Genomic DNA, 27,541 nt, shown 5'->3' on the forward strand with positions numbered 1-27,541 from the left:
ATTGAATTACATAGGGATGTGTTTTTATGTAAATTATGTATTCTATCGGTACGAACTCTGAGATGTGATTTGATAATTGCTCTAGGTGATGATGGTTCGTGATGTCTCGATATTCATGCTAGAGAGTCGTAGCGCGGACCTAAGGTGAGTGAGTCTTTTCCTTTCTATTGTGTGTGTGTGTGTGTCTATATATATATATATATGATTGACAATTCCTTAAACGTTTATAAATTGATTATTTCATGTAATTACTATGAATGCTTTGAAGTACTAATGTGAACTATGAATGGCTTGATCACTGTTTAGGGTATGTAGGCAGTCTAACGAGACGTTAGATGCAACCATACAAGAAGTGAGATTAAATAATTGAGACAATAGCCTTGTTTAGGGAATTGAGTAATGTGAGGGACATTGGTGGAAAATGTGAGATTTAACCTTATGATTGGTGGTTAAATGTTGGTCATAAATCAATGTGTGAAGAATTAAGAATTTGAAGTAAGGAAACGTAAATAATGATAGTTAATTAAACTAGTGTCTAGTTGGGCTTATGACCGATAATTATTCCCGAAAATAAATAGTTCGGGAGTAGGGCGTTACAGCTTATGCATTTTTATGCCATATTATATATATATATATATATATATATATATATAGGTATATAATTGAAAATGCTATAACATAGTTGAGTATTAGATTGCATCATGGTTTATCTATATGTATATTACCTGCACATAATTATTGTGAACGCTTTGAAGTGCAAAGGTGAACGTAGGACACCCAGGTAAGTTCAGGTGAGTTTATGGTATTAGTTGAAATGATAGAGTTATGGCATGACTACATGTATGTTTTAGGCAACTCCGACCTTGTCGTACATGTTGCAATGATAGGCAACTCCGACATTATCGTACAGGTTGCCCATAAGTCGTATATGTTACAATAGATGCAGTTAGAGCTTACAAACCTGCACCCCGGTGTTAGTGCTCCCGCCCGTGGTCAGGGCACAATCCTTCACATGATGTTCACCTCCCGCACCTCACGCTTACCTTGGATCTAAGGTAGGTGCACCATTTTTTCGTACAGACCACTATAGGTTGTTCCAACTCGTAGATGACCTGCGTTTATTCGCACAATCTTCACGTGATCGTAACACTTGTGCATACTTATTTACACCCACTCCTGTCATACAGACCACTATAGGTGGTTCCAACTCGTGTGCAGGGATATGTGATGAGCTATAGGTTCAGCCGTACAAGCCACAAGAGGTGAATCCGGCTGACATATTACAGGGATATATGATGAGCTATGGGTTTAGCCGTACATGCCACAAGAGGTGGATCCAGCTAACATGTTACAAGGATATGTGACGAGATATGGATAAGTCGTACAGGTCACTATAGGTGACTTCGACCTATGTGTTAACATTGATTGATGAGATATGGATAAATCGTATAGGTCACTATAGGTGACTCTGACTTATGTGCTAGTATTGGTTGATGAGATATGGGTGCAGTCGTACAGGGCACCATAGGTGATTCTAACTTGCGTCCTCGTATGGGTTATTAAGCACATGATTATTTATATTGCTAATGAGATGCTGAGTAGTGGTATATTTCTGGATTTACTGTTAGTATACATTTGATTTCATACTTCTACGTAGTCTGATTTTCTGGAAACTATACAAGTTTTACAGCGAGGGGTTACTACCTTTGATAATTGAAATGATTTTGAAAATCTTTGTTTTTTCCCACTCACACTTTCCATTTTGCACCCCTCCAAGTTCTAGTAGCAAACTTCTGTATCAATGAAGACTTGTGGCACTCCCAATTCAGGTGACTCCTTGTGATGGTATAATTATCATCTTACCTCACTATACTTTTCTTATGCTCTGCATCACGTGTGAAATGGGTTCATAACCGCTCACCGCGCACTTGTGTATATATGCACTTTTAGATTTAAATTTATTCACATTTTACACATTATCACATTGTATGGCTTTGTCACCTTCCAGGTGTTGGCCAGCATAGCTCGATTTGGAGTTCTAGTGAACATTCCGAGTCGGGGTATGTCACACATCTTCATGAAGTGTGCCATGAAGGAAGGCATTAGAGACATCCAATTGAGTCTGATAGTTGTTGGTTTAGCGACCGGATTGAATGTTTCATGGTAGTCAATATCATGTTGTTGAAGAAACCCTTTAGCAACGAGTCGCTTTGTATTGATCCAAACTACCATCTGCCTTGTATTTAACTTGATACACCCATTTAGATCCAATAATGTTGTGAGAATGAGGTGGTGGGACAAGTGTCCAGGTGCGTGTAGACTTGAGAGCTTCGATTTCAGCAGTCATTGCTTCTTTCCAGTGAGGATTAGAAGAAGCTTGTTTGAAGGTGGTAGGAGTAGATGTTTGGAGAGTAGTGGATAAGGCACTAGAAATGGGATGACGGGTAGATAAAAGTTTAGGCATATATATACCTGATTTGGAACGGGTTTGCATGGGATGAATGTTGATAGTTGTTGGTGGGAGTGGGGGAAGGTGGGTCAAGTGTAATACGAAGTGGTGAAGAAAGATTTTGATCAATTGAATGGGTAGGAGGTCCGAAAGAGGATTGAGGAAAGGTTACGGTAGGTGTTATATTTGGCGGTGATGTGGGTGAAGAGGTAGGTGAAAAAGTTAAATTTGATATGTGAGTGGGTGATGTTTCGTTGGTATTTGTGATCAGGTCAGTGGGTGATGTTTGGTTGGTATTTGGGATCAGAGGGCTATGAGAAGGTGAATAGGATGTTGGTGGGGTCGAATATGATGGTGATAAGGTTGTAGTGGTTGATGGCATGTGAGGTGGAGGGTGGGGAGGATCAGGTAGAAAAGAGGGCAATTGTTGTATATGGTGTTCTTGAACATGCTGTGAAGTGGAATGTGACTATTGAAAGGGAAAGCTTGCTTCATCAAATGTTACATTTCGCAAAATGTAGACATTACCAGTGACAAGATCCAGACATCTATATCCTTTGTGTTGAAGCCCATATCCAATAAAAACACATTTTTTACTTCGAAAATAAAACTTGTGTTTGGAGTAGGGTTTTAGCCATGGATAGCAAGTGCAACCATACACCTTTCAAAATGAATAATTAGGTGGGCAATGAAATAGTTTTTGAAGTGGTGATACAAATTTAAGTGTAGAAGATGGTGTTCTATTGATAAGATACACCAAAGTTTGTACCACTTCTACCCAATATTGGAGACGAAGATTTGATTGAGCAAATAAAGTTCTAGTAAGCTCAATAATGTGTCCATGCTTTCTTTCCGCTAAACCATTTTGCTCAGGTGTGTGTGTGCAACAAAATTGTTGTGTTATTACATGAGATGTGAGAAAGGACTTAAAAGCATTGCTTGTATAATCTCCCTTCCCCCCACCCCACCCCCCAAAAAAAAAAAAAAATATCACATTGAATAATCCAATTGATTTTCAACTTGTAGTTTAAAATTCTAAAAAGTTTTAAAAGCATCAAATTTTAATTTTAAAGGATGTAGCCAACAAAATCGAGACCAATCATCAATGAAAATAATGTAATACTTGAAACTAGAAACGGAAGAGAGAGGACCCGGACCCCAAATATCAGAGTGGATTAATTGTAGAGGAGATGTTGAATTACATTGAGCTCTTGAAAAAGGTAACCTAGACTGCTTTCCTAAAGGACAACTATTTCAAAGGAGAGATCTTTAATGTTGCCAGTAAGAGCAATATTTGAGGAGGAGACAATCCGTTGAAAAACTTGAAAGTTAAGGAGCCCGAGGCGATTGTGCCAAACATTGGGTGTTGCCTTGATACTCAAACAAGTAAGAGATGATGGTATTTTTTAGAAACGAATTTTATAGCGGCAATCTTCAGTAGGGCCTTGAAAAAGGGGTTTCCATGTAACCATGTCCTTAATGATGCAAGAATATGGGATAAGTATCAAGCAACAATTATTGTCATTGGTAAATTGATAAATAGACAACAAATTATGAGTAGTTTGAGGTGTGTGAAGAATATTGTTTTGGAAGGGGTGTAGAAGTAGGATTTACCAGAGTGCTCAAAGTCAAGAGATTGACCATTTGCTACACTTTGTCTGGTCCTGTGTAGTCCGACCGAAATGAGAGATTGGAAAGGTCATTGGTAATGTGATGTGTGGCCCCAGACTCAACATACCAGGTAGATGTGGAGGGAGAAGCTTGATTCATGGAGGAGTAGGATGCAGACAGAGAAGACGATGGAGGCTAATAGTAGTTTGGGGAAGGTGTAGTAAGTTTTGATGGTGGAAGGAAATCTTGGAAACCCTGGTTCAGATGGTTACAGTATCTAGCAGTAAATGACCATGGGTATTGCAGAACGTACAAAAATGTCTGGTGTTGTTAGCGGTGTTATGACGGAAGTTGTGGGAATTGTTGGAAAAGTTGGGATGATGGAAGCGATTTTGGTTAAAGGTGGGAGTTTTTGTTGGGCCTGTAGTGGGAAAAACAGGATTGAGAATTATTGTTGAAAGGCTTGGAAGGTGCAAAGGTGTGAAAAGCTTTCTTATGAGAATCAAGGGGATTAAACTGGACCGTTCATTTGGGGTTGAACGGTAGAGATTGAACAATCCAGTGGACCTAAATCCTAAATTTAAAGGAAAACTAATAAAAATGGCTTGAAAACTATAAGTTTTAACGAAAAAAAACAAAATAAATGGTAAAGTGAATAGTACCAGGATTGACTTTTTAGTATAAAAATGTGATTTTTCGTTTAAAATAAACAGTACCGAGAGCTTTTGGTTAAAGTTTTCTAAATTTAATTGTTTAATAAAAATTTATAGTTTATTATTAATTAATTAATTTTCTATTCTAGTTGGCAAAGAAGTGGGACCTGCTCCTGCCACATCATCATTTAACAGCTAAATTGACATAAAATTTAATGGAGGTTTGACATTGCAACGAATTCATAAGTTGAGGTATGACATTACAATGTTTAAAACATGGGATATAAGATTGTGGTTCGACCAATAGTTGAGGTAGTTTTGTGTAAATTAGCCTTTTTTTTCATGGAATTCTTAAGATTTTTATTTGACTCCTACAACATAAAATGAATTTCTTTCTTTGTACACATCTAAACATGAATATATATGAAAATACAAACCAATACAATATGTCTTTACGTTTCGCATTTGAATTATAATTTTTTGATGGAAGTTTTTAACAAACCAAAACAGAGATCACTGGGTTTCAGATGACATCTAGACCAAGCTAAATCCCTACTAATCGAACCTAACCCAAGCATACAAAATTATATCTTTGCTTTAATAGCTAACAACTCCAAGTACAGGACAAAAAGCTCCCGAAACTGAAAAAATGGCAACCCAATTCACCATTTTTCACCTCAACTCCCAAGTTACTCAAAACCCCAACATCCCATAGTCCAATCCCTCCAATACTCTCCATTTTCCCACAGGTTCCTACATTTTCCAGGCTACCAAACAGAGTTAAAACACCCGACTAAACAAAAGACGACCAAAAAAGTAGAGAAGTAATATACGCAGCAGAATTGGGAATGGGGATTTTGTGATGGGTTCTTGGATTTGTATGTCGTCTTCTTCTTTACTGAGAGATGGTTCATCTTCCTCTCCAGAGAGAAGAAATGAAATCCTAGGGGTGGAGGTTGGATTGTTTAAGGTCCTTGGTATTTTATACCACCCACCCTCAAATCCCTCAAAATCCCTCGTACTCTTGTGGACTTTTTAAAATCATAATCGACTACCCATGGATTTTGATGTATGATTTCAACCTCTTAAAATCTAATTGACTACACCTAGATTATAAAGTCTACTAAAATACTATCAAGACCTATCAAATCCTAATTTGACTACACCCAGTTTAAGGCAATGTCGTTCGACTACCGTTCCAGGTAGGAGGAGCAAGTTTTGTCTTCACAAAGATGATTCATGATCAACGGCTGGGGATTGTTTTGTTGCCAACTTACTGCATGTTCATATTTCTCAAAGTGACTGCTGATTATTACGCAACGACGGCTGACCCAAGGTATGAGGGCAACTGAAAAACTAGTTATGTACGTGTTAATGAAGAGACCATACGTCACTCCAGAAAGAAAAACAAACAAAAAACAAAAACATGCCGGGAGTCTATGAAATCCATAGCAGTCGTGGAACTGCACACAAAATACAGACAGACCAACAACATTGGATATCGATTCCTAGCAATATCTCCACAGTATGCTGACATATAAGAGTAGATAAACACATTCTTACGCTCCACGAAACGTACCACCCATAATGGTCGAGTGCAAAACACAAGCCTAAGAAACCCCAGAAATTATTAAGTCTAAATTACAGAGAAGCAGGAACTTCGCAAAGTACCCGGACATCCACGAGAAAGCACACATGTCAGCTCCCGGGTTCAAGTATAGGCATCTGCATCAACACGTAAATCAAATGTCAAAACTTTCCTTGGTTACGGGGATCAAGGGTGTCTACAAGATGTTATAGATGAAAATAATAACATACCATGGGGTGATTCAGCGCTCCTTGGGAAAAATTTAGCAGGAACCGTTGCATTAGACATTGACAATTCAGTTATGTTTGATCTATTATCATTTTGATGGAACCCCAGATCCTTTGACTTAGGCCACTCGTCAAAGAAAGGTTGAAGAGAATGCTGTTCGTGTTTTTGAGATCCTGGTAAGCCAAACTCTTCACCAACATACTGCTGTTTGGTAATTTCAGCATTAACGCTCAATGGCTCCATATTTTGTAATGTCTGTAGATGAGAGCTGTTGTTTAGCCAAAGAGAACTATTTCTCGGTTCTAATTTCAAGGGAACTTGAGGCGCCATTAGAAGCCACGGATTATCTACATTACTGTCTGCCCGAAGACACCTCGCACTCATAGCTTCTGACACGAAATTGTGTTCTTCTGATCCATTGAAGCCCCTGCATTTGCATAAAATTAGCACACCCCTTTGGTTCCTAAAACGATGTCCGAAATGATTAACAGTAAATTCATAACATGTCTTGAAATCGATTTCTAACTGCATATCATAAATTACTTTTATTCAAGTACCAACAAAAGAAAAACAAAACAAACAAAAAAAAAAATGTCTCTTTGTTTACCATTAGTGTAATGCACAAAACAATCACCATCCTAAATTCACATCAAATTCCTTTTTAACAGAAAAGAAATATACATATACATATTACACACACACACACACATATATATATATATATATGTATGTATGTCTATGTATATTGCGTTCCTGAAATCTTCCACCTTTGGACCTTCATTTCACTTATTCTAGTCCCGTATATTTCCTTCTGACAAACAAAGGAAAGGATCATTCCCTCCTTCCCCCTTTATGCTTTGGGTATACCAGCTTAACTTGGTGATCAATGCTTGCCATTTGTTGTTCTATCTTGTTTTCTCGATAACTAGATTGCAACAGACAAGAAATTTTGACAAAATTTGTAACATAGGAAACCAGAAAAAGAAAATTGAAAGAACAAACAATGATTACAATTTTAACCAAAGATGGTAGAGCTAGATTTCATGTCATAGATGCAATTTGGGAAATTATCCAAGCTAAGGTCTAAAAGCTTATCAATCAATACTTAGGAGACCAAGAAAGGAAACTCAAAAAACAAATGATGATTAAAAATGATAACCAAAGATGGTGTATCAAAGCCTAAACTAAAGTAGTGTCATGGATGCATTTTAAGAAATAATCCAAGCTAAGGTCTAAAAACAATTTATCCATCAGCAAACCATTGATATGTATCAATTCCATAATGATACAAAAATCTTAATTTTAACCCAATATTCAATAAATTTGTTATTTTGATCCAATAACTTTTATTTACACATGAAACAAAACTTTAAAATGGAAAAATGCAGGGGCAACAACGAATAAGTCCATCTCAGAAGAAAAAAAAACAGAAAACAAAGGACCATAATATGCCATTGCTAGAATGTATTGTGTACAGATTATACTGGATTATACCGTGTAAAATATGGACTGATCTCTCTTTTGCCGTTAGTGGACAGCTTGTCCATTGCAATTGCACCTCTAATTCCGTATTAAAAACGATTACTCATCAGATAACAGAAAAACAGAAAACAAACAGAAGAAACCCAGCAAATAATACATCACACACTCTCAAATCAAGATCAACCAAAAATCTGCTGCTACCCTAATAGAAAATTCATCTCCTTCCACTTATCTTCAAAAGTCCTATAGCTTCTTCTGCCTAAACAAACTATTGTCACAAAAGCACAGCACCCAAACGTGGCAGCCATCTTCGCACTAACCCATAAAGAACCTGCTAACAGGGAATAACAATGTCGCAGTACCCCCAATACCAACCACATGAATCTTCTCTAAAACCTATTAGCTAAAGGGCGATGCAGAAAGACATGATGAAAACTCTTAGCATCTCTACAAGAAGCATCCTCAAAACAGAAGAATTTCAAACATATCATCTCCAGCTACTCTCAAAACTTTCCTAGCCAAAAACATTTAAGAATCCAGATCAATATGCTGCACGATTTTATTTGCAAGTGAGACCGCATCTTAGATCTGTCTAGCTTCAACAAATTGGTGCAGGAGCTTCTCTCAGGGACTAGTAATCAGATAACCAACTTGGCTCTAGCTTTGCTTGTATCTAGTTTAGGGCCTTAGTTGTTTCCCTATAATTTCCTTCTCTATTTTGAATTGCATGTTATTTAGTTTGGTAGATGATCGTTTTACTCCTAGTTTTTAAGTGCTCATGTGAGCTTTTAACTACTTTAGAAAGCAAGGATTTAATAGTTATTTAAGTAATCATGGCCTAGGATGCCAGGGCTGCTGCAACACTAGTGGAGATAACTTTTTTATGAGGCTTTGCACACAGTTTCATGCAGTTTAACAAGTATTTACTTGTCTCAAAAGAAATATGTCCTTGGCATTCTAGAGGCACAGGCTTTATTGGGTAAGCTCTCGTTATCCAATGGAGTGGTCTCTGTAGTATGATGCCAGTTACTTAGTCGACGATCCTCCAATGTAAAGTCAGCTTGCAGGTAAACTAATCTACCTGACCAAATACTTTATGCCAATAGTGTTGTAAGTAAATTTATAATGTACCCATGAGTTCCTCGCATGAATGGAGTGATACATATTCCAATGTACTACAAGCATGGTCGAAGTCACCTTCAAGACATCTTTGTATTGATGGATATATTGATGTAGGACAGGAAAGTTCACGCAACATGAAAAAAAAATAGAAGCACATTGTATTGCACTAATTATCAAAAGAGTACATGGGTGTTTGTAAGACACCAAGACATAAATCTGCTCTAAAGATTCTCCTTGAATTGAGTTAATCAACAATAAACCTCGAATTTAGCAAATTGAACAGTTAGACCTTAATTTAAGCTAACAAACCTAAATTAGGCTAAATTCTTATCAACGACAATGTCGATGCTTCTCCTCTTTCTAATTTTTCATCAAATAACAGTAATGAAACTAATGGGTAAATGATTATGAACAATATGGATAACGAGTTCTGGTGAAATTCAATTTGGAGATGCCTAAGTGGTAGAACAGGTGTAAACGGTACAAACATCAGAAAACAAATCAGATGCTGTTACAGCCACCCAATATCACCCAAGAATTGCTAAAATATGCCATTTGGCAAAGGGCTAACCAAACAATTTTAATAATTTCCCAATTTAAATCCATTCATTTTGAAATTCAGAGGAAGATAAATTCCTAATGCAAATATAATTTAAATGTCCTTGCTCCTCAATTCGCATGTACGCATTATCATTCTTCAACAATTTTATCTTGCTAACTTGAGTCATGGGATAAATAAACAAACACGAATGCACACAGCTTAAAACATGAAAAAAGAATCATTATTTATATACTTTCGGTCACGTGAAATATTATATTCACGTATGGATTCTCCATCATGCCAAATTGGACATATTGGGATAACCTAATGATGAAAAGTAAGGCCCCTTTAATAGCCATTTAACTCTTAGTTTTCAGTTTTTACTTCTTGTGATTAAGATATGGGAAAATATAGGGTGGAAATGAGGAAGAGTAAGGAAGGATGTAAAGAAATGTAGAAGGAAAGGAGACAAAATAAAAACCAAAAGCTATTTTTTGTTGATTTACTTTCAAGATTTTGTTTTTCATCCATCTTTCTTTACTTCTTTCCCTTCCTCTCTCCATCCTTCTTCGTCACTTCTTTTCCCCATATCTCAAACACAAAAAGTAAAAACTAAAAACCAAATGGTTATCAAACGGACCCTAGCCTTTTTATATTTTCAAGCATCCATTTGATGTTAAATGAATTTACAATTATATGGAACACGTAAGGATTTTTCATCATGCCAAATTGGACATATTGGCATAACCTTATGATAAAAGGTGAGGGCCCGTTTGGTAATTGTTTGGTTTATAGTTTTCAACTTTTACTTCTTGTGCTTCTGATATGGGGAAAGTATATTGTGAAAATGAGGAAGAGTAGGGAAGGATGTAAAGAAATGTACAAGGAAAAAAGACAAGATAAAAACTAAAAACCAAAAGCTATTTTAAATTGTTTTCATCAAGATTTGTTTCCAACCATCTTTATTTATTTCCCCTTCCTCTCTCCATCCCTCTTCCTCGATCCTTTTGCCCATATACTTTCCCATATCTCAATCACAAAAAGTTAAAATTAAAAGCTGAAAACCAAATGATGATCAAAAGGACCCTAACCTTCTAATAATTTTCAAGCATCAATTTGATGTTAATGACTTACAAGTATATGGGACACGTAAGGTTTCTCCATGATGCCAACTTGGACATATTGGTATAACCTTATGATAAAATGTAAGGGTCTGTTTGATAATCATTTGGTTTATAATTTTAAGTTTTTACTTCTTGTGCTTAAGATATGGGGAAAGTATATGGTGGAAATGGGAATAGTAGGAGAGGATGTAAAGAAAGAAAGAAGACAAATTAAAAACTAAAAATAATAAACCAAAAGCTACTTTAAGTTTTTTTTTTTTTTTTTTTTTTTTTTTTTGGAGAAGAAACTATAACAGTTTATTAAAAAAGAAAAGAGAAATACACAAAAGTGGATAAGAAATCCACCAAGAACAGAACAAGAAAATCTCTCAAAGATTTTTTTCACTTTCAAGATTTTGTTTTCTTCCATCTTTCATTATTTCTTCCGCTTGCTCTCTCCATCCTTCTTCAACACTGCTTTTCCCCATATACTTTCCTCATATCTCAAGCACAAAAAGTAAAAACTACAAACCAAATGGTGATCAACGGACCCTAAACTTCATATAATTTTCAGTAAAACCCCTAAATTTGACGTTAAAAACTAACAAGTAAAGCCCTGAACAATCAAATATACAACCCATCACTCCCCAAATAAGCATATAAGGCTTTCCTGGTCATGTCTTTCTACTTTCTATATCTCTAAGATGATTATTCTAAAGCCTCTCTATTTAAATCCCCGCCTGTAGCATCAGAGGTATTGGATAACCTTTATTCGGGAAATAAGCAATTCCACATAGATTATGCACGAGATACACTTCTCGTCCTACAGAAATAATAGGAATGCAGCGCAAACTCATGAGACATTCTACCAATACAAAAGTAGCATAATGGATATACCTGGTTCCCCTGTTAGATACCCCATATGGTATACCCTCCATCTTCAACTCAGATGCATTGCTTCCAAAGCATAGAGCACCACTATTTCCCATTGAGTGTAAGGGCATGCTCTGGAAGCTCCCACTGTGGCTGCAGATCCCAATCACACTGTCTGACGTCACAGTCGACAAAGATTGAGAGGAAGTTTGTGATTCCACAAGCTTTCTTGAACGATAACGGCCTCGGTTCATGTGCCGCTCGCAATACTTGGAGTCCGGATGTGCATCTTTGGAGCACCTCCATTTCTTCCCATCCGTCCTCCGGCACCGCCCTGGCTCCGGGTCCATCTTCTTCCCGCTATAGGAAGCCACTACAATCACATCAACGAGAGTCATCTATCTATACCGAAAATCCGAAAGATACAACAATACAACATGCATATCACAACAACAGTTGCCGAGTAATTCTGCAATTAGAACCAATCAAATAGATAATAAGAACACAAAAAAGATGGAAATTTGGAGGAAAGAATTACAGGTGGGGTAGTGGCGTAAGAAATTGGGGGAAATGAGATTGAAACTGGTGCGAATAGGGGCGAGGAGTTCAGAAGGAACAGGGAGTCCTGCCTTGAGATACTTGAATATCAAAGCTTGATTCTCCATCTCAGCCCATTGCGCCACTGTGAAGAGCGGCGCGTGACCTCCAGTGCCCACCGACGACCAGCTCATTTCAGTCTAAATGCTAACAAAACCATCCAAATCTCAATTTGTCACAGAATATTATATGTACATATATACACACAATACACAGAGAGAGGAAAGGAGAGGAGAGGAGGAGGTTGTTACCTTGGAGACGGTGATGGAGAAGAGGGGTTTGCCATATTTTTTGGGGAGTAAAGAAATGAGAATAACCATCCGTGGACCACCCATTCTCTTTTTCGATTGCGTTTAATTTAGCTTAGGCGGCGGTCGTTCGTTTACCTTTTCTTTTTGGAACTTTAACAAAAAGTTATGATACTATTCATTTTAACGAAAAATTATATTTTCATATTAAAATGTCAATCTGGTACTATGCATTTTATTTTTTTACTTTGTCCTTATGGTTAAAACTCAAAGTTTTCAAGTCATTTTCATTAGTTTTCTTTTTTTTTTCTTTTTCTTTAGATCTACCAACGCTTAAAAAAAAATTCAAATCTAACGGTCCAAATTTAAATTTAACGATTAAAATAATCAAAAAAAATTCTTTCATGTATTTAATATTCTTTCATAGTGTTTCACGAGTTTTATAGTGCTGATTTAATAATTTTGAATATATATCGAAATATAAATATTTTTAGGTTAAAATGTTCATAATATTAAATTAGGATAATCTGCATAATTTTTTTTATTTTAAAAAGTTACTTTGATAAAAAAAAAATTCCTAAATTCATTTTTTTACTAATCTTGGGCTAAAATTTTAACCTGGAAGGGTTAGAGCAGAACAACTGTTTCAGAATTATAATGTAAATTTTCTGAATTAAAAATTTTAAATTTTAACCCAAGGATTAGAGACAATCTTAGTGTGACAACCCGTCCCGAAACATAATCTATTTTATCTTTGCTAGCATGGAATGACGATTTTGCCCTTGGACGATTGTTAGTGTCATGGGTGATATGTTTTGGTTGTGGTCCAATTCCTAACTTTCCTATACTTTTGGAATTACTTAGGACTTAGGTTTTATTTTCTTTTATTTTGGTTGGCTGCCATCTGGACCACACACACTCACACACACCCATACCCTTACATGTTGACCCTCTCTCTCTCTTTCCCTTTCGGATTCCTTTCCGTTTCCATGCAATTGTACAGACAACTTCTCAAACCACTTTATGCTTTCATGGATCAAGGTTTTGGAAGCCATCTTCGTGTTCCTTGTGAGCTTAGGAACACATCCATACTATTTTAAGAACGTGAATCCTTCGAAAACCCGAGAACCCAGAAATCCCAAATTTTGACCACTGTTCATGTGATCGTGATCGTGGAATTTTCAAGGAGTTTGGAGGTCCTAAGAAGCTTTAGAACATCTTCACGAAGCTCGGGGAAGAAAGTTGGAGTGTTTTGGACGTCGGGAAGCTTAGTTTTGGAGAGTTGCAGTGGTGGCCGGATTATCGTGGGTTTTTTCGGAGAGATCCTGTGAGTTTTCGGACCTAAAAGTGGTAAGGTTTTGTTCCTCTCATCCTAAGCTTTATTTTGGTTTAAATTTCGACAAGTTCTAGGGTCTGGTAGTTATGATCAGATGGGTCGAGGTGGTGCTTACCATTATCAGGGTGATGTCGTTCCTTATGCTTCAGGGCAGTATCAGTATTCGCAGGATCCTTATTATCAGAGTGAGTATCCTCAGTATTCTGGAGGTTATACGCCGTATCATCCCATTCCAGCTGGTGGATCTCAGTGGTATCAGGGAGGGCAGCCCCAACAAGGAGAAATTGCTTCCAGTAGTGCAGGATCTTCAAGGCAACCTGGTCAGCTAAGTCAAGGCCGTTGTATGCATGGGCGAAATAATCAAGCTAGTAAAGGTCATGGGGGACGACAACAAGCCCAAGGACGTGTTAACAATATATCTCTGCAGGATGCTCAAAATCATCCGAACTTCATCATGGGTACATTAAACATTCTTGGTCACTTTGCTAGAGCTTTAATTGATTGTGGTGCTACGCATTCTATCATTTCTCAGACATTTGCTCAAGTAACGCAAACTCATCCTACACCTCTAGGGTATGATTTAGAGTTTGCTATGCCTAAAGGGGAAAGATGTTATGTTGATTATGTATATCTAGGATGTCCAGTGATGGTGGAGGATATAGTTATGCCAGTTAACCTTATCCCGTTAGATATTGTTTATTTTGATGTGTTTTTTGGTACATATTGGTTGCATTATAATCGTGCCAATATAGATTACTATAGGAAAACAATTACTTTCCATCGTCCTGGATTACGTGTGGTTACATTTGTGGGTGAGCAGAGTGGGGTGAGGCATGGCGTTATTTCTGCTATGAGAGCAAAAGGATTATTATCAAAAGGTTGCCAGGGATATTTAGCTCATGTGGTGTTGAATGATGTTGCTCCTAGTAATGTGGACTATGTGAAAGTAGTCAGACATTTTCCTAATGTTTTCCCTGATGATTTACATGGATTGCCGCCAGACCGGATGTGGAATTCATTATTGATTTGCTTCCAAGTACGAATCCTATATCTTTAACTCCTTATCGAATGGTTCCTGCTCAATTGAGGGAATTGAAAATCTAGTTGCATGAATTAGTTGATAAAGGTTTTATTCTGCCTAGCACTTCACCTTGGGGAGCTCCAGTGTTATTTGTGAGGAAGAAAGACGGGACTTTGAGGCTATGCATTGATTATAGGCAATTGAATCGGGTAACAATTAAAAACTGTTATCCATTGCCGCGTATAGATGATTTATTTGATCAACTTCGAGGCGCATGTGTATTTTCTAAGATTGATTTAAGGTCTGGTTACTATCAGTTGAAGATTAAAAGTGAGGATGTTCCTAAGACATCTTTTAGGACTCGATATAGCCATTATGAGTTTCTTGTGATGCCATTGGGATTAACTAATGCACTTGCAGCCTTTATGGATTTGATGAATCGAGTATTTCAGCCATATTTAGACAGGTTTGTCATTGTCTTTATTGACGATATTTTGGTATACTCTAAGTCTAAATCAGATCATGTTCGACATCTCACTTTGGTGTTGAAGAGATTGAGGGAACACCAATTGTATGCTAAGTTTAGCAAATGCCAATTTTGGTTAGATCAAGTGGCATTTTTGGGACATTTTAGATCCGCCCAAGGTATTCTGGTGGATCCTCAAAAGGTAGCAGCCATTGAGAATTGGGAGCAGCCATGAACTGTCACAGAGGTACGGGGTTTCCTTGGTCTAGCAGGTTATTATCGACGGTTTGTTAAAGATTTTTCAATTATTGCTTTACCTCTGACGAGGTTGACAAGGAAAGATGTTAAATTTGAGTGGGATGATAATTGTGAGCGGAGCTTCCAGCAGTTGAAGTATTGTCTCACTCATGGACCTGCTTTGGCACTTCCAGATGATAGTGGTAATTTCGAGATCTATAGTGACACTTCCTTAAATGGTCTAGGTTGTGTGTTGATGCAGCATGGTAGGGTGATTGCTTATGCTTCATGACAATTAAAGCCTCGTGAGATGAATTACCTTACTCATGATCTGGAATTAGCAGCCATTATCTTTGCTTTGAAGATTTGGAGAAATTATCTTTATGGTGAAAATGTAAGATTTATACGGATCATAAAAGTCTTCAATATCTTTTCACTAAGAGGGATCTTAATCTTTGGCAGCGGAGGTGAATTGAGTTGCTAAGTGATTATGATTGCACGATTAAGTATCACCATGGTCGTGCAAATGTGGTGGTTGATGCACTTAGTATGAAGACTCCAGTTAGACTTAATGCATTATATGCTTGTCATATTCCTCTTCTTGCCGATATGAGGTCCACTGGAGTGAAGTTAGGGGTGGAAGCTCGAGAAGAAGTTTTGCTTGCTAATTTCCAAGTTAGACCAATTTTAATTGTTTGTGTGCTTGAGGCTCAGATGATTGATGAAGAAATCCAGGAGTTAATTGAAGCAAGAAGTCAGGGGAAAAAGAAAGATCTCAAAGTTCAGGAGACTGATGGCATGCTTATGCAGGAGAACAAAATGTACGTGCCAAGTAATGCAGAATTAAAGAAAGAAATTTTGGATGAAGCGCATTGTTCGGCTTATGCAATGCATCCTGAAGGTACTAAAATGTATCATACCATTCGACCATTTTATTATTGGTCGGGTATGAAAAGAGAAATTGCTGAGTATGTGAGTAGATGTGCCATTTGTCAGCAAGTTAAAGCTGAAGGGAAGAAGCATTTTAGGTTGATGCAACCACTTCCCGTTCCACAATGGAAATGGGAAAACATTACTATGGATTTTGTGTACAAGCTTCCTCGTACACATAATGGTTATGACGGCATTTTGGTGATAGTTGATCGGCTTACTAAGTCAACACATTTTATTCCAGTGAGGGAGAAGTATTCTTTAAGTTGATTAGTTGAATTATTTATATCGAACATTGTGAAGTATCATGGAGTTCCAGTTAGAATTGTCTCAGATCATGATCCTAGATTTACTTCTAAGTTCTGGGTAGCATTCCAGGAAGCTCTTGGTTCAAGGTTACTTTACAGTATAACATATCATCCTCAGACAAATGGACAATCAGAAAGGACTATTCAGATGTTAAAGGATATGCTGAGATCTTCAGTTTTACAGTTTGGTGACGCTTGGCATAAGCGGTTGGATTTAATGAAATTTGCCTACAACAATAGCTTTCATTCAAGTATTGGTATGTCACCATTTGAGGCACTTCATGGCAAATCTTGTCGTACACCTTTATGTTGGTCAAAGGTTGGCGAAAGAGTTTTGGAGGGCCTTGAGATAGTGGATGAGACTACTCAGAATATTTAGGTGATTAAGTCTAACCTGAAAGCGGCCCAAAATTGACAGAAGAGCTTAGCGGATAAACATGCCACTGACAAGGTGTATAAAGTGGGTGATTGGGTAGTTTTAAAGCTTTCATCGTGTATAGGTGTAGTACGGTTTGGGAAGAAAGGTAAGCTAAGTCCTAGGTACATCAGACCGTACGTGATCACCAAGAGAGTTAATGAAGTTGCTTACAGGCCTAAGTTGCCTCCAGATTTGTCTAAAGTGCATGATGTGTTCCATGTTTCCATGCTTCGTCATTATGTTTCAAATCCGTCGTATGTGATACCTCATCAACCTTTGGAAATTAATCCAAATTTGACTTATGATGAAGAGCAAGTGACTATTCTGAATTGGAAAGATAAAGTTCTTGGTGTCCACTCTTTGCAACATTCTCCGTCCAATTATTCACCTTCGTTTTTCTTCTGGAAAATTGCTCGATTCGTGAATGGTGGAGGGGCTACAGATTTCTGCCTTTTTCAATTCGATTGAAATTCGTATTTTGATTGCGTAGTCTAACGTGTTTGGGTGATTTTTGCATTTTTTCAGTGTACGTGATTTCGTTTTTTAGGTAACCCTCAGACCTGGTTTGGTACTGATGTGATTCTGAAAAAAGCTGTTATCAAAAAAAGCTGGGAGCTATTTTTGTGTTTGGTAAACACTCAGCTTCAGCTTTTTTTCACAGTTTTGGATGAAAAAAAGCCAAAAACAAGAAGCTGCAAAACCTAGCTTTGAAAAACCGGCTTTTTTTCACATCTGTTTTACATAAAAGTTTACCAAACACTCTAATACTGCTTTTTTTCTTTTCAAAAGCACTTTTACAAAAAAGTTTACCAAACACTTTGCTGCTTTATTTCACAGCTGCTTATTCTCACAGCACAGCAGAAGCAGCTTTTTTTCAAAGCACAGCAATACCAAACCAGCCCTTAGTTGGATTCCACAGTAAAACCCAGAAACTTAGAGGTATGAAAATTTCAGTTTTTTTGGATTCTTAATTTATTTTCAATGTTAATTTCTGATTTATTTTCAGTATTAATTCCTGAATAAATTATTATTTTTGATAAACCCACTTAGAATCTGATCTGGGTTTTGCTTCGATTCCATAGTAAAAACCTTGAAACTTAAAGGCACAATCTGCATGTCGTTAGAAACTACTTGAGCAGCCGCGATCTCAGGTAATTTACTCTTTTGTGTGTATTGGGTTGGTGAGTTATTGATAAAATCTGAAATGACTTGAAGATTTGATTTGGGTTTTGCATGTTTGTAGTTTTTAAAATTATGGTTTGTTTTTGGGACTGGAATTTGGATTATACATGATTTAAAAAAAAAATCATATTTATATGATTTGAGTTTAATTCAGGAAAATTATTATCTATGCTGTATATTTCAAAACTCAGTTATTGGTTGGTGAGTTGGTCTGTTTTGGTTTTGGTTATTTCTTTTTTCAATTGGTTTGGGATTTTTTTATGTTTGGAGTTCTTTTGCTGTAATATTGTTTTCAATTCATCTGGAATTCAGTTTATGTTATGGGTTGCTATGCTTCTGCATTTAATTTGGTGTTTGGATGTTTATGTTACAGTTGTCATCGATTTTCTTAAAGAATTAATCCAAGTCATGATGCCATTTTTTATATATGTTTAAATGTTAACACTTTACAGATTTTCAGTTTCCAAACAATGAGATTATCACAACTCCTCACTTTGATTCCTAACGTTGAAAAATAAAATGTTCTTTGAGTTTGTCCATTGTGGTCCTTTCGCTAAAAAAATCTGTTAAATGAAAAAGCAAATGGAGGGGTTTATTGGACAAATAATTAACAGAGGTTCTTCACAATATCCCAAATGATTGACAATAGATAAACTATAATTCAGTGCTCAACGTTGGAAGAAGTTCGGAAGGTTCCATTATATTAAGCGAAACTAAACGAGTGAAGAATCCAATCCAAATATTTTGCAATGCACTCAAGTGTGGAATGCACCGGACCGGCACACTACACGACTGGAATTGCGTGATACGGTTTCAACAGTCTCACTCAACCGTGCATTGGTCTATTTGTCCATGGCTTTCATTATGGCCAACTTTCACTTTCGTTCTTTCCGAATCCAAGTTCCATGCTAATGAAATAACGACATGTGGACAAAACTACTTATATGTGCCTTTATTTCATTGATACAAAACACCACCGCTGCAGTATATCTTCTCCACTTTTGGATGTCATATTATACACTTGCAAACTTGACCATTATAAAAGTCTCATGACACGTGCAGGAACAGGCAATCCACGAGCTCAAGGGCAAAACCACTCTTACCACAAACCACAAGGGAAGCCGCGTAAAAGTAACAAACAAACAACCTCATACAAACAGCGCATTAACTTCATTTATTCACTCTGAAAATACAGGTCATTGTTTAGAAAGCAACAGGAAATGCCGAACTCTCATCCAGCCCGGCTAACATTCATGATAGAAAACTGGGCAGTACATGCCATTTGTCATACCACACTTCTTCACCAGTAAACAAACCAAATACCTGGGCAACTACATAGGCTTTCAGTACTAAACAAGACGAGACAGAAAAATCCGCACAGCTGCAGGTTGTGATACCACACATAAAACGGTCTATACATAAGACCTGTTAAAGAAGCTCATCGCCTTCAATCATCCCGCAACTTTCCTTGAATAGGTTCTACCAGGTTGAATCTCTTGAACGGGCCTGAGATACAAGTTTCCAGACTCACCAATCCACTCGACTCCAGCCTTCATGGGAGGGGGCCGCATCTGCTGCCCGACAGTCTGCCTGCTATGACCAATTGTCATATTTGCCAGCTTCTCAGATGTATCTGAAACTCCGCGTGCAACCCTTACCTTGTTCACATAAGCTGTGCCAGCCAACATTGTATTCTCAGTTAAATAGAAAGTCAAATAACAAGCACTCTGACAAAACAAAAACAAAAACAAAAAAGAAAATCCAGGACCAGGGGATTGAGAAATAAAACTAAAATCCAAAGAAAAAAAGACAACATCACGCATTCTTGTGGTTCATAAATGTGATCGGTTTGGATATTAAATCGAAAACAATTCAAGAAAGCAACATAATCAAATTCCTTCTAGTCATGGAACTTACTAGGACTGCTTTTTCCCGGTGGTCGATATTTCTGCTGCTGCTTGGTGGAGCTTTTCAAATATTTTTCATTCTTTTTCGCATCCTTAAATCATAAAGATGAGGAAATTATTTAAAAGGAACAAGAAAATGAGGTATGTCCACGTTTGGCATAAGCACACAATCAAATTAAACAGATAAAAGTAACATGTGCTCTCACCTGGTTAGCCATATCCAGTTTCCGCTGCACCCCTGCAAAGCCAGTTCTTACATAATGAGAATTCATCTAGAGAATTACCAGTTCTTTCGACAAAAGGATGGCAATATTTCCTCCACTAAGAACTATAGAACTAGAATTTTTAAATAGACAAAAAGCTAAGAGCTTGTTTGGTAGTCTACTTAAATTCAACTTTTTAAACTCAAAAACAATTTTCAAGTTTTAGGCCTTAAAAACTTGTTTGGTATTGACTATTTTCAAAAAAAGAACTCAAGGCTAACTCAAAAATATAGTCTATTCTCTAAAAACACATAAAGTGAGTTTTTTGAGTTTTTAAACTTAAACTCACTCGTTTCTTCTCTCTCTCTTCCCCTCCCACTCCAAATCTCTCTCTCTCTTTTATTCTCTCTCGCCCATCTTTTTCTTCTTTTTCTACCTTTTTTGTCTCTCCTCCAATCCGCTGTCTTCATTCTCTCGGTTCTTTTTCTCACTCCTCTTCCTCTCTGTCTCCTCCGATCCTCTCACTTCTTTCTCTTTCCTCCAATCATCTCTTACTTTATTTCCTCCTCTATCCTCTTTCTCTCTCATACCCCCTCTTTTTGGATCTCTTTGCCCAGTTTAAGTTGTATGATTTAGAATTTTCAAATCGCATACCAAACAAGTTTTTTAGTCTTAAAGAAAATTGTTTTCAAGAAAAAATCTCAAAAAATGTTTTGAGAAATTATAAAAAAAATTAAAATAAGATACCAAAAAAGCCCTAAATTTTATAAGGATATTCTTGAGGAGAAATAATTTTTTCTGACCACAAGGGTTAGTACAAGAAAAACCTACGACAACACCACCTGGTGAAAAGACTCAGTGGAGTAATTTACAACAACTGCAGATATTGATAAATACAGAACACAAAAAAAAAAAAAAAAAAAAAAAAAGCAGCATTTAAAGTCTAAATAAACTCCACAGAACAATATCCAACCAACCTGTGCCTACAGAGGCATGCAACTTGGGGGAAGGGAAGTTGCTAGCAAGTTTTGAATGAGATACAGTCCCAGAAAGTCTTCTAGCACTTTGCTGCTCCACTCCCCTTGCTCCAGCTGTGCAATATAATACAAATAAATTTATATCCGACATTACTTGAATACCTAAATAACAATCTCAAAGCTGATGCACTTCCATAAATTATCAGATGGACGAACCTATTGGATGCATCCTAGCAACAGTTGATCTGGAACGAAGGGATGGAGGAACAGAATAGCAACTCTGCCACATGAAAGGAAGTACATGTTAGAATACACAATATTTACAGACCCCAATTCATCATAGGAAGTTGCAGTTACTGTATTTTGTTCCAATACACTACCTGGAAGAAACGATGTTGGAGGGCCTCTGCAGCAGTTGGCCTCTTGGAAGGGTCCCAAGAACAAAGTGACTACAGCAAAAGGGAAGGAAAAACATAAATCACACAGTAGTAGACATTCTTTAAACAAAGTCACCACGTGGGCTGAGTTGAGGAGTAGGGAGGATGGAATAAGAAACAGCTACAGTAAATACTATATAGGACTTACTGTTATCAGGCTGATTGCACCGTCACTAGCTGATGGAATCCGTGTAGAGAGATCAGCACCAGCAAACTGCAATGTTCAAAGATACAAAACCAACTTAATATATATGGTTGTTTTTTCAAGTATGGGAACAACATAATCTTATGTTTCTACTAATACTAGAAAATAAGAACGCAGATAAAATTACATCCTAAATTTGCATGCCGCTTTAAACTGTCTAATAAATCTCTCATAAAATACGATGCAGCAATGACAAGAGTCTGCTAAAACAAACAAATATGAGGAAATGCGTGATGCAAAATCAGAAACAACTGACCTGAGGAAATTGGTAGTTGATATCCCTTGCAAGGCGAAGCCCGTCAGCCCATGAGTCCTTGGTTGGGCTTCCAATCACACTGCAAATTTTATATATCTCATCTGCTTCACTGCAAGAACAGTGGAAGAGGGAGGCGAAGGTGAGAACATTTAAAATAAACCAACTTATATTAGTCGCTAAATTATTAGCAAAACTGCCGCTAATATCTTCCAAAACACATCTAAGTTAATTAAACAATTACTGCAAAGATTCAAAATTCTATCCTATGGGAAGCAAACCACTTGATGGTTAGGGAGTATGGAATACATACCTAACACCTGGAAATAAAGGGCGGAGAGAAAACAACTCAGCCATTATAGCACCCATTGCCCACATATCTGACAGTCAGAAAAAAACTAATAACTTAAGAAACCAATCATTGTGAACACATGTTTTCACAAAGAACAAAAATTCGAAACTTTAAACATATAAACTCACCAACTTTTGAGCTATACAGGTACGACTGAAGCAGCACTTCGGGCGCTCGATACCTAGCAGACCCACATTCTAGAGTCAATAACTTACAGCAACATATTAACACCCAAGCAGAGATAACCTATTACCAGAACTGTAAGAAAAATTAAATTAACACCCACCACCGTGTCGACACGTATTCTGTATATGGTGGTTGTGAATTGATTTCCCGAGCAAGTCCAAAATCAGCAATTTTGATGACATCTTTGGTAACCAATAAGTTCTCTGCAAAGGAGTGAATGTATACGTACAATTATGTCAGTCTGATAGCAGAAGAAAAATCAAACACAACAGGTGACAGCCTGAACGACTTAATCACAAACCATATAAGCAAAGAAATTGATTGAGGAAAGAAAATAACCACACGAAAAAAGTAAAAATAAAATTTGAGAAGATTTTGCCACATGGGGATTCAGAATATGAGAGGAAAAAAGAAAAAAGAAAAAAAAAACTATATACAAATGCAAGAAAGTATAGCAAGGGCATGCAAGCAGCAGTGATTGAAGACAAGGACCGGAAAAAAAAAAGACAAACAAAACAAAGTATATAACACTTTTGGCATTCTGAATATCATGTATACCTTCACTTCTCCAAATTTTTATTCAGCCCTTCTGCTACTCTTTGAACATTTTACCCACTCAACCGAGGTTATGGATAATAATTGTAACAGTTACCTGGCTTAAGGTCGCGATGAAAATATCCACGCTGATGCATGTAAGCAAGGCCTTGGAAAACTTGAAAACACCAATTTCTGACTTCAGCTTCGGGGAAAAGCTTTTCCTTATCTTTCATAAGTTGATACAAGTTGAACTCCTGCAATGTACATATGACAACACCGAATATCAACAGTGACTCTTATCAACGGTATCATAGTAAATAATATCAAGTTTGTCAACTATACCCTTACCATGTATTCAAACACGAAGTACAACATGTCATTTTCTCTGATGACTTCCTTGAGCTTCACAATATTTTGATGATTCATTCTACGCAATGACTGCATGGAGAGGAAATGATATAATTAAAAAGTATACATCATACCAGGATATTAATAAAGAGGAGGTAGTACGTTAAAACACCTTCACTTCCCGTAGACTTACGCACTCCTCCCATGAAAAATAACTTTTCTTCATTTTTTTAATTGCAACCTGTAAATTGTCCAACTGATTATGAACAGAACAAAATGTAAAGCACTAAATACATTCCAAAGGGAATGGGAAACGGAAAATAAAACACTTACGACTTCACCAGTTTGCTTATTAATAGCTCGCCAGACAGTCCCAAATGTGCCATCACCAACTTCCTTTATTAACTTGTACCTAGAGTAACCACATACTTATTTATTAGTATGAATACAAACAGATAAACCTAAACTCCCCAGTAAACACTCACCTCTCCATTCTTCCTGTGGAACACAAACCAGGTCGTTCTTTATTCAGTGAAAGCATAAAGACTCAAGATAAATGGAATTTATCTTCAGAAGATGATCCTTAAAATACAATGTATGATATCAACAACTGCCTTGCTGGTCCAGCTGAATCAAACCATCAATCTTCTGAGGCAACACGCACGAGCACAAAACCAGACTTATTATGATGGATAGGCTGCACGGCCTTATTCATTGCTAACTCCAGGGCATCAGGACCACAGCATGACATTAATGGCAAAAAAGGACAAGGATCACCTAACATATCGATGTTAAAAATCCAAACAGACTGATTTATCCCGCCAAAAGAAAGACTTCTAGCTCAAGATAGTGTCACCCAAGGCTTAATAAACTTAACTAAAAGCAATCTCATCTAAATTACGCAGAGATCAGTGTGGAATCTGCAGGTAACCGATATCTTGCCACTTATCATAGCACCCACCAGGAGCAACGATGAAATAATAACTTTGAAATAAACAGTTTGCACTGGTTTGGTTTGACGTAACTGATTATCTAATAATAACTATGTAGAGATCTTCTCTTCAGTCACAGATTGCCGGAATTTAACCCTGTCATAATAATCAAAGAATAAAGTTTAGGAATACTAAGCAGGCATCGAATAAAATAGTATTAAGTATAAAACTGAGTTGTATATGCTGTACCCCTGATGAAGTTTTCCCAGAAATTTCAACTGGATGTTGTATCAGCAATGCGCTATGCACTAAAGATCCAACACCTGACTCAGAAGTAACAAGCATCACGTCTCCCGTATTGATCATTTGAGAGGAACTGACCACTAAGTGCAATTAACAAAAGAAACCCGAAAAAAATCTCCAAGGACAAGAAATCTCCAGTCAAGCACTTCCTGGAAAGAAAAGACCCGGTACTGGTGGCAATTTGACCAGAAGCGCATTTGCTCCATGTCTTGAAATATATATGAAATCCCTTTAAATCTAAGCCCGGCACAACCTGAAATTAAGATTAAATGCATTGAAAGAACATCAGACAATCATGCAGATAAAGATACCAAGTAACAATTTACTGATTTTAATGGCAAGTTAAACCGAATCTCACGTAATGTGGCAAATAATGATGCAAATCCAAATACTAACACAAGATAACATGTAATCATTAACACAGCTTCTTAATAGCTCTCACATAAAAATACAAAACTTCCAGCACATTTCAGAACCAAGTTCAGACAAATAAATACCACAAACCACACAACGACAACATACAACAAACTTTAAGGCACTTAAGCTGTATGCTGTATCATATAAATAAATTACTACAAAACTTAAATGTGATGTACAGATTCTTTCCTATTTCATTGTTGATACACATACCCAGGCCAACAAATGATTTCCGATCCTAAGCCGCATGCTACAAAATCACAACTTTGGTAATAGGATAACCTAAAGTCACAAAGGAACATCAGGGACAAAGTACATAGACCCCCACGATACGGTCATGAATTTCAACGATAATTTGTATAACCTCTAAGCCACCAAATGACCTTCAGCACAAAATTGGAATGTAGGAAAGGAAGGAAGAAAAACCAAAACCAGAAACAAGTCTATAGAAAAAATTGTTCCGGTTAACTTCGAGGTGCAGCAAATTACAGTTTTAGCCACAATACACTTTTAGCTAATGCTATAACCCAAGTGATCAATAACATTAGCAATTTATACAAGAGAACACAAACAGAATACAACCAATGAAAATTTACAAACAAATAAATAAAAGCCTCAAATTACCAATTGGAGTTAAGATTAACAAAAATAAAAACCAATATAAGCCGCGATATATCTCTGTTAAATAATACAATCAGAAAAAAAAAATCACCAAACCTTAGAGCATGTTTGGTACTCTACTTGAATTCAACTTTTTAAACTCAAAAACAATTTTCAAGTTTTAGGCCTTAAAAACTTGTTTGGTATGACTATTTTAAAAAACTGAACTCAAGACTAACTAAAAAATATAGTCTATTATCTAAAAACACAAAAAATGAGTTTTTAAACTTAAAACTCACTCCTTTCTTTTCTCTTCATCCTCCCCTCTCACTCCAAATCTCTATCTCTCTCTCTTCTTCTTTCTCTCTCCCCCTTCTCTCTTTTTTTTTTTTTTTTTTTACCTTTTTCGTCTCTCCTCCAATTCGCTCTCTTCATTCTTTCGGTTTTTTCTCTCACTCTTCTTCCTCTCTATCTCCTCCGATTCTCTCACTTCTTTCTCTTTCCTCCAATCATCTCTTACTTTCTTTCCTCCTCTCTCCTCTTTCTCTCTCAACCCCTTTTTTTTTTTATCTCTTTGTCCAGTTTAAATTGTAAGATTTAAAATTTTTAAATTGCATACCAAACAAGTTTTTGAATCTTAAAGAAAATTGTTTTCAAGAAAAATTCTTAAGAAATGTTTTGAGAAATTATAAAAAATTTCAAATAGGATACCAAACAAGCCCTTAATAACCCAGAGGATGAAAACCCTACAAGCCCCAAAATAGTCAAACTCTGAACCCCCTTCATTTCCCAGAACTTCTCAGCAACCAAACATACTTCAAACCGAAATCGAAGAATCACATCCAGCCGAATACGTTAAAAAGCTAACCCTAATCCTAAAATCCTAAAATCCCAAAATCCCAAAACAGAAATCGAAAAAAATCGCGATACAATCAACAAGGAACAAAACCAGAATATCCAAAACAAACAGAATAAAATTAATTACAAAACAAATCAAATTCAGAATTAAATCTAAACAAGAAGGGCAAATAAATTATAGGGGATCAGATCGGGAGAAAAGGAATCGAACCTGAAAGCCAAGCGGCATAACAACCGTCGCCTAGGACGGGAGGGGGTGGAATCCAGAGTTTCTTTTATGTCAAACCGACTTCGCTTAAACCCACCGAATTCTGATATGCTGCCACACAGAGAAATGAGAGAGAGAGAGAGAGAGAGCGCGATGAGAGAGAATGAAAGCCTTCGTGCCAACCAAGGAATTTACGTAATTTCTGCTTCCGTTTCGGCTATTTAGAGCTCCACTCCACGTTCTCACGGAGGCAAGGGATATTCTTGTCCTTTTATCGCGTGCTTGATCTTTTATGGGTCCTCTTTCTTTTTTAAGCTAATTGTTTGGTGGGTTGGATTTTTCCCTTTTTTTTTTTTTTTTTTTTTTTAATACATCGATATATTTTTACATTAAGAATTAGATTTTTTCTTTCTTTGTTGTATTTT

At 36.8% G+C, this 27,541-nt stretch overlaps 3 protein-coding genes across 4 annotated transcripts; 1 reads left to right on the forward strand and 2 right to left on the reverse strand.

Annotated features, from left to right (window-relative positions):
* Window positions 1-6,052: 6,052 nt before the first annotated feature.
* Window positions 6,053-12,582, reverse strand: LOC137732355 (growth-regulating factor 5-like). Of its 2 annotated transcripts, none has more exons than XM_068471664.1 (5): window positions 12,499-12,582; window positions 12,189-12,394; window positions 11,675-12,023; window positions 6,532-6,956; window positions 6,053-6,438 (listed from the first exon to the last, which is right to left on the reverse strand). In XM_068471664.1, the coding sequence occupies exons 2-5, from the start codon at window positions 12,379-12,381 to the stop codon at window positions 6,425-6,427; spliced, it is 981 nt and encodes a 326-aa protein (XP_068327765.1). In that variant the 5' UTR covers window positions 12,382-12,394; window positions 12,499-12,582; the 3' UTR covers window positions 6,053-6,424. The 2 variants fall into 2 exon arrangements, with proteins under 2 accessions (XP_068327765.1, XP_068327766.1); XM_068471665.1 differs by having other exon boundaries at window positions 12,189-12,387; window positions 12,499-12,559.
* A 1,343-nt stretch (window positions 12,583-13,925) lies between these two features.
* Window positions 13,926-15,847, forward strand: LOC137732941 (uncharacterized). Its single transcript, XM_068472178.1, has 3 exons — window positions 13,926-14,867; window positions 15,170-15,318; window positions 15,655-15,847. Exons 1-3 carry the CDS (start codon window positions 13,926-13,928, stop codon window positions 15,845-15,847), a joined length of 1,284 nt encoding a protein of 427 aa, XP_068328279.1.
* Window positions 15,848-19,541: 3,694 nt separating this feature from the next.
* LOC137730777 (cyclin-dependent kinase F-4-like) lies at window positions 19,542-27,324 on the reverse strand. Its single transcript, XM_068469737.1, has 18 exons — window positions 27,120-27,324; window positions 24,980-25,286; window positions 24,284-24,886; window positions 24,132-24,210; window positions 23,971-24,039; window positions 23,799-23,888; window positions 23,566-23,704; window positions 23,014-23,116; window positions 22,856-22,908; window positions 22,689-22,755; window positions 22,379-22,487; window positions 22,066-22,131; window positions 21,861-21,929; window positions 21,697-21,760; window positions 21,481-21,594; window positions 20,507-20,538; window positions 20,311-20,392; window positions 19,542-20,065 (listed from the first exon to the last, which is right to left on the reverse strand). Exons 3-18 carry the CDS (start codon window positions 24,337-24,339, stop codon window positions 19,845-19,847), a joined length of 1,413 nt encoding a protein of 470 aa, XP_068325838.1. The 5' UTR covers window positions 24,340-24,886; window positions 24,980-25,286; window positions 27,120-27,324; the 3' UTR covers window positions 19,542-19,844.
* Window positions 27,325-27,541: the final 217 nt, after the last annotated feature.

Source organism: Pyrus communis, chromosome 4 (assembly GCF_963583255.1).
Source record: "Pyrus communis chromosome 4, drPyrComm1.1, whole genome shotgun sequence".
In the NCBI taxonomy this organism is placed as follows: Eukaryota; Viridiplantae; Streptophyta; class Magnoliopsida; order Rosales; family Rosaceae; genus Pyrus; species Pyrus communis.

What these genes read in the sequence shown, in the direction of transcription:
- LOC137732355 (XM_068471664.1), bottom strand. Translation starts at nt 12,381, where the DNA reads ATGAGCTGGTCGTCGGTGGGCACTGGAGGTCACGCGCCGCTCTTCACA. An exon ending in CTTACGCCACTACCCCACCT is followed by an intron (nt 12,024 to 12,188) that starts GTAATTCTTTCC and finishes ATGTGATTGTAG; the next exon opens with TGGCTTCCTATAGCGGGAAG. An exon ending in GTATCTAACAGGGGAACCAG is followed by an intron (nt 6,957 to 11,674) that starts GTATATCCATTA and finishes ATGCAAATGCAG; the next exon opens with GGGCTTCAATGGATCAGAAG.
- LOC137732941 (XM_068472178.1), top strand. Translation starts at nt 13,926, where the DNA reads ATGGGTCGAGGTGGTGCTTACCATTATCAGGGTGATGTCGTTCCTTAT. An exon ending in CATTATTGATTTGCTTCCAA is followed by an intron (nt 14,868 to 15,169) that starts GTACGAATCCTA and finishes GGTTACTATCAG; the next exon opens with TTGAAGATTAAAAGTGAGGA. An exon ending in TTTCAGCCATATTTAGACAG is followed by an intron (nt 15,319 to 15,654) that starts GTTTGTCATTGT and finishes GAGGTTGACAAG; the next exon opens with GAAAGATGTTAAATTTGAGT.
- LOC137730777 (XM_068469737.1), bottom strand. Translation starts at nt 24,339, where the DNA reads ATGCTTTCACTGAATAAAGAACGACCTGGTTTGTGTTCCACAGGAAGA. An exon ending in ATAAGCAAACTGGTGAAGTC is followed by an intron (nt 24,040 to 24,131) that starts GTAAGTGTTTTA and finishes GACAATTTACAG; the next exon opens with GTTGCAATTAAAAAAATGAA. An exon ending in TCATCGCGACCTTAAGCCAG is followed by an intron (nt 23,117 to 23,565) that starts GTAACTGTTACA and finishes ACTCCTTTGCAG; the next exon opens with AGAACTTATTGGTTACCAAA.